General features: G+C 41.6%; 2 protein-coding genes across 2 annotated transcripts in view; one reads left to right on the top strand and one right to left on the bottom strand.

Moving 5' to 3' along the window:
- Nucleotides 1-4,878, top strand: part of DCAF1 (DDB1 and CUL4 associated factor 1) — a 47,207-nt gene extending 42,329 nt beyond the window's left edge. The window contains exons 23-24 of the mRNA XM_034440065.3: nt 1,650-1,902; nt 3,881-4,878. Coding sequence (XP_034295956.1) covers nt 1,650-1,902; nt 3,881-3,939 — 312 coding nt within the window. The 3' untranslated portion in view covers nt 3,940-4,878. The remainder of the gene's footprint in view (nt 1-1,649; nt 1,903-3,880) is intronic.
- A 2,892-nt stretch (nt 4,879-7,770) lies between these two features.
- Nucleotides 7,771-12,296, bottom strand: RBM15B (RNA binding motif protein 15B). The gene has a single exon (XM_034440075.3). The coding sequence runs from the start codon at nt 11,843-11,845 to the stop codon at nt 9,062-9,064; it is 2,784 nt and encodes a 927-aa protein (XP_034295966.1). The 5' UTR covers nt 11,846-12,296; the 3' UTR covers nt 7,771-9,061.
- Nucleotides 12,297-12,590: the final 294 nt, after the last annotated feature.

The raw sequence follows: 12,590 nt of genomic DNA, 5'->3' as shown, positions 1-12,590 counted from the left end.
TGTTAATACATCTTAATGAATTAACATAATTATGTATAGCTTAGCCATTTGCATAACTGAATTGCATTTTAAGTATGACATGTTTTTGGAATGTAGGAATTGCATTCATCTTGATATATAAATGCAGGGTGAGAAGATGTAGTTTAATGAATAAGATGAAATGATTCCTCCTTCTTTGCCTTTTTAAAAAGCAGTGATTATCTTGTTGAGAAGTAATGCTAGCATGACACTGATTGACATATTTTCTTTTACAATTTACAGTTTATACTGTTTTAGAAAATAGTAGAATTTGGTTGTTGAATAATTGGAGGAAGGGTCAGTAAGAACCTTTTACTTTGAATAGAAAGTATGGGGATGTCTTTGAGTAGTTAGGGGACTGGAGGCTAAAACATATGAAGAATGGTAGAAGGAATTGGATATGTCTAGTTTTATGAAAAGAAGGACTAGGAGTAACATGATGGCAGTGTTCCAATATCCCAGGGGTTGCCACAAAGAAGAGGGAGTCAAGCTATTCTGCAAAGCACCTGAAGGCAGGACAAGAAGCAATGGGTGGAAACTAATCAAAGAGAGAAGCAACCTGGAACTAAAAAGAAATTTCCTGACAGAACAATTAATCAATGGAATGATTTGCCTCAAGAACTTGTGAATGCTCCAATACTGGAGGTTTTTAAGAAGATATTGGATAACCATTTGTCTGAAATGGTATAGGGATTCCTGCCTAAACAGGGGATTGGACTAGAAGACCTCCAAGGTCCCTTCAAACTCTGTTATTCTGTTGTTTTTCTAACCTGGAATTCTCCTAATAGAATGGATTATAATGTCTATGATTATCTTTTGTGCTAGTTTATAGCCAAAGTCATTTACTAGTAGATTGTTCAACCAAATTAAAGATGCCCAATGGTTCAGGAACAATACAGTTGAAGGGAGCTAGTGATGGTGGGCAGGTTTCAAATTAAATTAATTGAACTTTGAATCAAAGATAATTTAATCAGTGGGACAGGTTAACTATGAGTTTTGATGGACCTGAAGTTCATCAAACCCCTGAATGTAGATTATCATTTTTTTCTAAAGCTGTGAAAAATACTTTTTAAAAAGAATATGATGTATTTCTTCCTTTCCAATTCATTGCGGCCTAGTGATGAGTATAAACCAAGCCCCATATAAATTGTGTTAAATTATGTTTAAAAATCATGGCTATCATTATGTTTATTGTTCTCAGTACATTCAGCAATGTTTTGGTTGGTTGACATAGATGTAAGTTTAGCTCTATCATTTATGTCATAGTTCTTTTAGTTTAGTCACTATATTAAGATACTACCTGCCATGCGCTCAAAAGCCTGATTGGGCTTATTAACAGGGGATGTCTTATTTTGAGGGAAACAGGGTATAATTGATTAATAATACATTATTGTAGCATTTTTATGAAATGGGCAGCTTTATTGCATTAGCTATAAGTGCATTATAAGTAAAATAATTACTACCATTACTACTACCACCACTATACTACATTTGATAGAAACTAGAGAGGGACTTTTCTATACCCTGTAAATGTAATGCTAGAAAGGTGACTTGGAATTATCTCTCCTGGTTTGCTTGTTACCCAGTTCAGGTTTTATCCTTCTAATGGGGCTTCCGTCATGTCTTTTCAGGAAGAGGAGGAACAGGAAGAGGATGATGATGAAGATGAAGATGATACTGATGACCTAGATGAGCTGGACACTGATCAGTTGCTGGAGGCTGATTTGGAGGAAGAAGAGAACAATGAGAATGCGGGTGAGGATGGAGAAAATGACTTCTCCCCTTCCGATGATGAGGAAGTGGCCAACCTGCTTGAAGAGGGAGACGAAGGAGAAGATGACGACTCTGATGCAGATGAGGAAGTTGAGCTGATCCTTGGTGATAGTAAGTATGCACAGGTCTTCTAGAAATTATTTTGATTCTATGGGATTTTAATCACTATACAAAATGGGCTCCACCAGAGTGCCACAGTATTTTTAGATGAAGAGCAATTCAGTTTTGAGAGGATTTAATCAGAGCTTATTTCAGCTTCATCTAGATTCTAACAGCTTTTAGATATAGGGTCAGGGTTTCCATGGTATCTACAGGTTGGCCAAGGGTGGCAATGTATTATTAAGTGTCTTCAGCACCAGTGATGCTTTACCATAACTGGCAGATGTGTCCTTGGCAGTTTCATATAGATCTTAAATAACACAGTAGAGTACTAATGATGCAGCACCCATATCCTTGATGATAATTTTGCCTCTTCTTGGGAAGAAGATATCCTTCCCTTTGTCCAGTTGTTGTGTCTTAGCCCAATCACTATTAATTTTGGACTAGAGAAAGCTATATTAAACATCCAATAGAGAGTCTTTGACTTGAACCTGCCCAAAGATAGATTGGAGGTCTCAGGCTACTTGCTATTCCAAATAATTGGGCATAAAAGGATATATACAACAACATTACCCCTGAAGATTTGAAGGGGAAGTTTAGTAACACCATGTATTTCGAATGCCTCAATCTGTGCTTGGACACCACTGAGACTGTTTCAGCCATCTTGCTATGTTGTTCCTTGTACTATATTTCACACTCTAAGTTAGCATTTCCCTCCTGAAGTGCAAGGGATGTTCTTTCTATTGGTTGATTAAGTTATAAAAATCTCCTTGAGAATTGTTAAGCTTTGTTCAGTTGTGCTTTCTGCCAGAAAGTGCAAAGGTTGAGATGAATGGTCTGGTTAGCTATACCTTGGGTGAAAGATTAATCTCCTTTTTTACCTGTAACTCCTACATAATATATTAATCTCTCAATAACTCTCATTATTGAGTTATTTTGTATTCATGTTTTTTTCTTTGTTTATTGACCATAAATCAGTGTAACACTAGTTGTTATCGTAATAGTTATTAAAAAGGTAGCAATGGAAAGAATATGTGATAGAGGAGGAAATGAAATTAAAGGCATGCCTGAAAGACATAAAGTGTTAAAGTAGAAAAAGGAAATCAAAATTTCTATTTTGAGGTATGTGTGCAAACCTTCAGCAATTCCCCGTCAAATATGACATAGCTTTTCATTGCTTTAAGTTGGTCTCGGAATTTCTGGTAAAATGTTCCACTTCGTATTACCTTTTTATTATTGTTGGATTGAAAAAAAGTTTTAAGAGGGATATTGCTGGGGGCTTCCCTAGCCTCTTCCACTCTTGAGTGCTGCACAAATGGAATTTTGTCTCAAAAGTTTTTCAGTCCTTCATATAAAACCTCTGGATGGATCACCAAATTCTGCCTGAAATGAGATTTGTTGGCATAGCTTTTGAAAGTATGCTTGTATTTTCATGAATCCAAAATGGCACTCTAGAGCAGGGGTGTCAAACTTGCGTCACCACGGCGGTGTCACATGATGTATCACTACTTCCCCCCCCCTTTGCTAAACCAGGCATGGGCATGGCCAGTGTGTGACGCATCTGGCCCACGGGCCGCAAGTTTGATAGCCCTGCTCTAGAGCATCCTTCTCCATGAAAAATTCCAGGGGAAAACTATAATGATTACTTAACAACAATCAAACCAACATAATAGTCGTGCCAAATTCTTCATGTTGCAAATGATTCTAACCTAGAAATTGGACATTTCTAGCTCTTCCAACAAAACCACAGTATAAAGTAGGGCTGCCCTGGTTGGAAATTCTAGGATGACAATAGATTGGGGAAAGACCATAAAATGTTGTTAATGTCTTCATTCCTTTCAAGTGTAAACTACCTTTCCTTTATCTCTAACAAAAGCAAGAAATGTTTCATAGCTGTTTAAATTACAGTATTTCATTTGGACAAGGTCCTCTTGCTTTATCAAGCCTTAATAACTGAATATTTTTAACAACTAATTGGTGACCTTTGCAGCCGACAGCTCAGATAACTTGGATCTGGAAGATGACATAATTTTGTCTCTGAATGAATGAGGCGCAGTCTTCCTCCGGGACTTTGGCAGCAGAGAAGCTCCTGACTCGGAAGCCAGGAGAGCCAATCAAGAGGCGAACACCGAGCACCCTCTCAGCTTCTTCTACTTGGCAGAAATCCAGTCCTTCCAGTTTTCAAGTGGACAGACATGGGCTCAGGATAGGTCCAGAGTCTTTCTACAGAGACCAGGGGTTTGGCCTTTATTTTCTCTGCCTTTTTGGGGGGAGGGGGGTCATTTTTTTTAGGCCAAGACACGACTTCTCCAGGAAGACTTCTGAAGATATTTCACAGTATATTTTCTTTGTATAAAGTTCTTTCCTAAAGAACAGAAATAGTTTTATATGAGACAAAACAAGCAAAAAAAAAAAAAAGGGGGGGGGGGATAAAAAAAACAGGCAGGTATTATAAAGAAGAGGTGACTTTGTATCCTTCTAAAATTTAATTACCCAAATGGATTTCTGGGAGATTAAAAAAAAAAATAAATTTAAAAATAACAAAGGGCATTTTTACTGAAGAGTGGGAAAAAAATGAATCATGGATTGTGAAACCGTGGACAAGTGATTTTTATTTTGAACATGATTTTTTAATGGAGTTGTTGCTACCTGCTGTGAAAAGGTCTTTTTTTTTTTTTTTGTCCTAAGCCTCTTGTCCTGCCTAAAGCCCAGTGAGGGCTCCTGCTGCAGGAGCCTTGGTGGAGGGTTGAAGGTCCAGTTTGGTCTCGTTAAGAACCTGCCATTGCTGGAGATGAAGGACTCTGGCTTGCAAGCCTCCCTCCACCTATGCCACATACCCCCTTCTTTTTGACTTTGGCATTTTTAATCCGCTCTCCCCGTACCCTTCTGCCCTCTGTGAAAATTACAAATTGAAATCCTTTTTCTTCAATGTAAATTGTATTTATTAAAAAAAAATAAAAATAAGATTCAAGTCCTGTCTGTTCATAACTCTGAGCTCCTGTCACATTGATTGCTACCTTGTTCCAAGTGAAGATAATGAAGGCAATAAGTTACTTAAAATACAAAATATGGGTTATGGAGATAAAAAATGCTGCCACATTCACAGGGAATGTAACTGAAGTACAATGCGTAGTCTTTGAGAAACTTTCAAGTTGTGCTCTCTAGACTTTTTTAACAAAAGAGCACACAATGAACTCTTTACCAGGGGAATCATGTTCAGTGATTTATTGGGAGAATTCTGATTTCCAGTTGTGCATGGCCAATGCCAAGATAATTTGAAAACCGAACAAGTGAACTCTTCTCTTCCACAGTTTTCCTTCTTTCCTTCCTCTCTACAGTTACATCTAAAATTATAGCAACAGTTAAGATTGATAGATGATGCAAATACATAGAGGTTAGAGCTGTTGGCCTCTTGTATCTGGTCTCTGATGTACTTACATTATAGCATCTTTATAAAATTTTGCAGTAGCTCTACAATCTTCCACTTTGTAGGTAAGAAGTCAAAGCCGAGCAGAGATTATAGCCCATTCTTAGACATTATTCCAGCCTTTTTGAATTTAAAACTTTGAACTTAGTATGTACTGAGGTTTAACCTATAAATAGCATTACTTTTAAAAGCTCACACATTTCCTCTACAGTTAGCTTGTTCCAAATCAGTTTCTTTTAATAAATGAAGTTCTTAATTGATTCTTTTAAAAATTGCATTATGAACACATTTGTTCAATTGACTAGTACTAGAATTAGAAAGCCTGGTGGACATGCCTTGGCCAGATATGGGCTTAACTTGGCTTGTTCCAGCAAAATGCATATCAGCAGACTGCCTTAATTGTTTTCTTTGGTCAAGAGTGGTGCCCCTCCAGTTTCTTTAACAGCTGATAAATCTGATTTGTATTAATGTGCACCATTAGTCAATCTATGAAGTGTTCAAATTAGCTTAGATAATAATCATGTTCAGTTTAAGATATAGGCAAATTGCTTAACTGAGTTATATAACTGATCCAAACCTTCCTTAAACTTGTGGAATACAAATACAATATTAAACTAAACTGCATATTGTGCATTACAATGCAATATCTAAGGTTTATTCTCTACCTACATCCATAGTTTAAAAATGTTGCTTTATATAAGCCACTACACCACCATAGGGTAAAAAAGAAATGCAATTTGTTAGTTAGGAAGAGTTAATAATGATTTGTGGCGTACTAGCATTTTCCTTATTCATCATTTAGTGTTTGCTCATAGAAGAATCTTAATTACAAGTTGCAGATAAAAGTCGATTTTGTAAAAATGAAGATAAGGGTTGGATACAAAGCCATTGGTATTACATGCTAAAACCAACAAAATATTTGCAATTGAGAAGGTTGTGTCCCCAACCCCTAAAAGTAGAGCAAAAACTTCATAGTGCTGTTCATATTCTTAAAATATTTGTTCACAGCCTAACCAGACTTGGTTCAACTTTCAGCTAATTAGAGCAGGGTCTCTAATTGAGTCTAGGGTCTCAAATGAAATAAATGTAGATGCATGGCGATTAAAAATGCCAGTTTGAGGTAAACAAAATTGTGGAATGCTTTACAAAATTGAGATAATTACCATACATCTTTACTTTTATTTAGTTTCCTTTCCAATGCCTTCTAGTCGTTGATTCCTGGTAACTGGACTAGTACCTGTACTTTTCTTGGCAAGCTTTTTCTCAAGTGCCATTGCCTGACTGACAGGCCCAAGGTCACCAGGTTGGCTTTGTGCCTGAGGAGTTACTAGAACTTACGTTTCCCCAGTTTTTAGCCAGGGCCTCTTTACTTTCTACTTAGCTTATTTCCCAGGATCAGGTAGTCTCAGATTTATTAAATAATTGCTCATACTGTTTCATAATAGTACAGGGATTGAAATGTAGAAGCCCAAATAAATGGATAGACACTTCATTTTATGTAGGTTTTAAAAAAGAAAAATATGGGTTTAAAAATTTACCTCATTATTATTATTATTATTACTATTATTTGTATGGCTGCCCAACTCTTGGGTGGCTCCCAACATAAAATATACATAAAAAATACACATAAAATATTTGGAATATCAGAAAACAGTTACCACTTCATGTTATAATTTGCATAGTTTTTAGATCTCTTTTCCCCCCAGAATTTAAAAACTAAGGTCTATTTGCAACACCTTTTGTGATTTTCAATGGTTGTGAGACAGAAACCTTTCATTAAAATAATTTGTTCATTGATAGTAGTGATTTGTTCATGCTAATGCAGTGTGTATCCTGTTTACAGCAATATAGATTACCCTCAACACCATTTAGCAACTTCTATGTAATAAATTACTGTTAATACTTGAAATATTCAGGAATATCACCATTGTAAAATTGCATATCGATATGTTCTCGTGACACGTTTGCACATTTTAAATTAGCAATTTAGACACAAACACCTACGACATAGAAAATTACAAAAACCTTTAGAAGATCGATGTTTATATTAGATAAACCTCTTTTTCAATCTAATGTTATACATTGCAACTCAAGTGAATTTTCAACCAAATGTTTTGCAGTCCCAGCACATCTAGTTTGAAGGAGTCTGATTTCAGTTTCAAACTAGCGGTTTGAAAAAGCGCAAGATTTTGGGGTGTGAAAATGCTCTTCCTGAGCAAAATCATGACCTTCTTATATTATTGAAAGTATTCTTAAATGCATTGGGAAGAGAGAGAGAGTGGGAATAGATTGCACAAAGCATAGCACCTGTCCTTAGTGTACTTCTTGCTATTGTATGATTCATGTAGCTGCTTAATCATCTACAAGTCTTTCTTCCAACTACCTTCCCATTCTTTTGGAAAGTTTCAAATTTCTTGAGAAGTGAACTGCAACAGTGAATTCTGGAAAGTAACTAGGTTTACAGCTATTTATTAATTGCGTAAGTTAGACACAAGGGAGCTAACCTGGCTGTAGAAGGGGGAGAATTTCATTACATGCTTTTTAAAAAGAATATACATGACGGTCCTCACGGGACTACTTCACAAAAACCTATGAAAGTAGTATATTCCAGCAATAGTTATATGCGAATTCATTTGCAATTACAATTTCCAGTCTAAGGTAAAATAGATGTATATGCATTACGTACAACATAATTGTCTGTGGTAAAGGGTATAGACAAACTATATCCTGCATTTGTACAATTGTGATAAGAGTGCTTCAGAATACATCCAAGTAGCACATACATTTGCCTAGCCCCCTTGGATATAAAAAGGGATGCAATTTAGAATTTGATATTATATAAGATAGTACAAACACTATAAGCAGGCAATTTGTCAAGTTTTGTCTTTTATTTTTGCTGTATTAACTGATGAAGGAGCTGAACAACACAATCACGTAGATGTTGTTATCAGGTCCTACTCAAGTGCCTGGTTATTTGTCTTCCTGAGAAGCCCATAATTATTACTAGACAGGATATTTAAGAACAGCTTTCAGTTTGCAATATTATAATCAATCCAACAATCAACACAATCAAGAGGAAGAAAAAAGCCCCCAAGGTGCCTCATATTTTTTTTATTGCACCAAGAGTTGCAGAGAATTAACTGAAGCTTTTAAGTTTTACACAGCTGTTCTTTGGCTAAGACCACCTTAAAAGCTTTCATCCACCAGGAAAAGGTTGGTCTGAAGGATACACTGACTTTTGTCTTTGAGAAGAAAAAAAAAAAAAAAGCACTAGCTACCTACCACTGAGGAAAGAAGCAACCAGGCTTCAGTTATTGAAGAAATAAAGGGAGCACAAAACTGGCATAATAGTGTTAAATAGCAGTAGAGTGGAAGAACTGAATTTGGTAAAGTCATTAGCTGTTATATTCTGGAACACAGAGCCAGCCACTGGCAGACTACAGAAACCAGGACACTGCACAAAATTAAAAAAATCCATCAGCGAACAAGGCTTTACTGACAACTTTCCATATATTTTTAAAAAATAAGAACACGGCAGACAGTGTCACGTAGTAAAACAAAATGGGATTCATTAAAATGGGTATTAAAAATATTAGAAACTAATACAATTGTAGAATTTGGTGGGAGGACTCTAAGGGCCTCACTCAAAATAATTGGCCTTAAAAGCAACCAGGCAGTGTGAGACATAAAGAAAACACAGAATCGGAACAAGGGGATAAAGAGAAAATGGATACAGAGTAAATACTAGGCAGTGTCTTTGACTATCACTATCACCATATGTTCTTCTTCTAACTTTCCCAATGTTCTTAGTGCGGACTGGAGGTACTGCTGAGAAAATTCACAAGGAGGAAAAGCATAAAGCATGCCTGTGCTGTCCCTGCCCTTTGCCCCTCCCACAGGAAGGCTGATGACTCCTGCAGCCTGCTTTTGTTTCAAGTAAGAGACCAGGTTCCTGAGAAGCCGTCTTTGTAAGCCAGGCTCCGCCACTGGGAAGGTCCCTTCAGCACTTGCCCCTTGAGCAGCCTGGGTAGCTAGTAACACAGCGTAGCCATTAGGGCTCCCTTGCTTGATACGTCGAGTTACTTCATCCAGTTTGGGTTGATCCAACCGAAGTCTCTGAGCAATCTTAAGCTGTGTTAGCTTTCCACCAGACAAATGGTCTTTCAGAAGCCCGTTGATGACTCCCAAATCTCCTTCAAGGATGTGCATAGATGTAGGGAAGCAGCTGTTTTTAAGGACAAGTAGCCCATTCCAAGCAAGCTGCAGGGTATGGGCATAATCGGATAACGTTTTTAACTTCTTTGTTTCAGATTTGGGCTCTTCATGAGCCTTTGATTCAGACTCACCAGTTCGGTGATTGCGTTCACTATCTCTTTTTTTAGGCTGAGGAGGATCCGAAGTTTCACGGTGAGGTTTCTCCTCTAATGCATGTCGATTATTCTGCAGCGAGTTGTTTTGTTCTTTCTCTGTGGTAGATTCTGTAGTGTGATTCTCCTTCCGAACCCGATCTGGGCTGCGATCTGCTCCTGGCCCACCAGTCTTTGTCCTGGCTCTCTCCTCATATGGCGAATGAGTAGTCCGCCCACGGTCATTGGAAAGGCTACGTCGTTTACGCCTTTCCTCCCAGGGCTTGAGAACACTGCGATCACTATCGCTGCCCCAACGTTCTCCACTCCTGCTGCGTGCTGAACGACTGTATGCCTCCAAATTATTTCTGCGCTCTGCATTTTTGACAGAGCTGGCCCAATCGGCCTCTAGAAAGCTCCTTTCCCTGTCTGAGTAAAGGAGATGAGGAGGAGTCCTATCCCTCACCCTTAAGTCTTGCTCCAGGCTCCTGTGTCTGCTATAGCCTTCAGGGAGTAATTCATAGTGTACAGGAAGTGGTGCAGGTTGGTACTGCTGAGGATAGCGGGCCTCCTCAGCTTTAGCAAAATCCACTCTAAGTCTCCTGTCTGGACCGCCCAAAGGGAAGCCTCTCATTTGTGCACAGGCAGCTTGAGCGGCATCCAAACTCTCGTACTGAATATAGGCAAAACTGTCCCCCTTTACGTAATCAATAGTCCTAATGCTACCAAAACGATCAAACTCCCTAGCAAGAGCAGCTAGGGAAGTACTTGGACCAAGGCCACCAACCCAAAGTCGGGTAGTCGGGTTGGCTTTCCCATAGCCAATTTTGATAGGGTTTCTGCCAACAACCCGCCCGGACATGGCAACCTTGGCCCGATGTGCCATGTCCAGATTTTGGAATTTAAGGAAGGCATAGGCTCCACCTTGACCCCGTGCAGGCCTCTTGATCACCACTTCCTCAATGATACCATATTTTTCAAAGGCACGCCTGAGTTCCACCTCAGAGACATTGTGATCAAGATTGCCAATGAAGAGATTCCGGGTTGCTCTCTGATCATCTTCTGGCATTAAATCCTCCTCAGCCACTAAGGGATAGCTGTAAGGACGGCCCCGTTCATCATATAACCCATAGTAATCCAGCACCCTCTCCCTTTCTCGAGAAAGTCCCAAGGCAACAGCTTCCAAGGCAAATGCTGCTGCTGCAGCTTGAGCGTGTCGAGGTCTAGGCTCTCTCAGCAAAGGACTGGCAACAGGAGACAGCGATCTCTGTTTATATGGATAAACACCATGGATAGGAGGGAGAAATGCCAAGGGTTCAGGAGAGGGGGTAGGTGGAGGAGTACGGCTCCGGCGACCTCCTCGCAGGTACACAGGCTCCACCTTCAGAGGCCGATCATAAAGGAGAAGCTGCCGGGCTCTGGCATGCCGACGAGCGTCACGGGCATCTGCCGGGTGCCTGAAGTTAACGTAAGCAACACGGCCAAGTTCAGGTGTGTGGGACAGCTTGACGCTAATGTCGCTGGCACCGCCGCTAGCAAATCTCTGAAATTGGCGAAAGAGGCCATCCTCCAGCAGCTGATCAGGTAAGGCTGGGCCCAGGCCACTCACTAGTAGAGTCTTGTAGTCGCTGGAGCCAGGAGGCTCACCTGCCAGAGTCACCCCAGCGGGCAAGCCAAGGCCAGGGGCCAAGAGGAGCGATGGGGCTGCCACGGGTGGAGGTCCACCCAGAAGCAAGGAAGGGGCAACCACCGCTGCAGCGGTCACTTTGCTCTTGGCGAGCCCCAGCGCCCGAGAAGACGAGGATGAGGACAGGGTAGGCGGGACGGCAGGGGCCGCGGCGGCGGTTTGGCTGCTGCTGTTCCTGGCGCTGGAGGAGGCTGCGCGGTGGTTCGAATCGCCTCCGCCTCCCGGCCGCTCCTCCCCGCGATGGCTCCGCGAGCTGGAACCGCCAGCTGCAGGCTTGTCCCGGCTGCTGCGCGACGAGGCGGAGGTGGAAGCGGATGACGAGGTGGAGGCGGCCGAACTCCGGTGTGGGCCCCGCCGGCTGCTGCCGCCGCCGCCGCTCCCTCCTCCGCCACCGCTGGCGCTGCTCTCGCGCTCTCGAGGCCTTTTGGTGGAGGAGGCGCCACGTGTCCCCCCGGACCCGCCCGGGCTGGAATCCCGCTCGGTCGCCCGCTTCATGGCTTCGGGGCCCGCGATTCAAGAGGCGCCTCCGGCGGCAGCTGCCATCTTGGACAAAAGGGAACGAGCGAAGGCGGCTCTGCCCAGTTGCCGCGCCGTGCGCCTCTCCGACGTCATCATCCCGCGCCCCTGTCCGTCAGTGTGAGGGCCGCGGGAATGCGTGTCTCGCGCTCTGCTCCTTTATCGCCCCGCGAGCGGCGCCGTGGCTCTCTGTGGCGGGCGGTTGGTCCCCCGCTGGCCTGCCGCCTTCTTTTCGCGCCTCCGTGTGCCGCCAGCGGAGCCGTAGAGCGGGCGACCGAGGGCTGGGAGCGTCGGGTCAGGACTCCGAGGACATTGCGCTGCAGGGCGCTGACTTAACACTCTGCCAAGCCTTGGCCGTGGGTGGGTGGGTAGGTAGGTAGGTGGCGCCTGTTTAATATCAAACTGCAGCGATAGCCACAGGCGCAGGGCTCCCTACATGCCCTCCGAGTTAGAATCGCTTCCATCGAGGCACGCAGGCTTCGGCTCCAAGTACGCAACTCTCGGATCGCCAGGATGGACGCGATTATACAGTAAAAGTTGTGTTACGGTTTTTTAAAAGCAAGACGAATGAAAACTGATCCAACAGAATTTCAATTCCCGTTTTTTCTAAGCAACTGATACTTCCGAAGACGCACCTAATTACTGGAGTTTATTAAAAAGGGAATTACTATCCTGTTTAATTCAAACAGGAACGTATTTTTTCAAGTGCTTTTTACATCAGTTA

The sequence above is a fragment of the Pantherophis guttatus genome, chromosome 2, assembly GCF_059756535.1.
Source record: "Pantherophis guttatus breed Tessera chromosome 2, ASM5975653v1, whole genome shotgun sequence".
Taxonomy (NCBI): Eukaryota; Metazoa; Chordata; class Lepidosauria; order Squamata; family Colubridae; genus Pantherophis; species Pantherophis guttatus.
The sequence above is the reverse complement of the archived record's forward strand: the minus strand, read 5'-3'. Positions and strand labels throughout refer to the sequence as shown.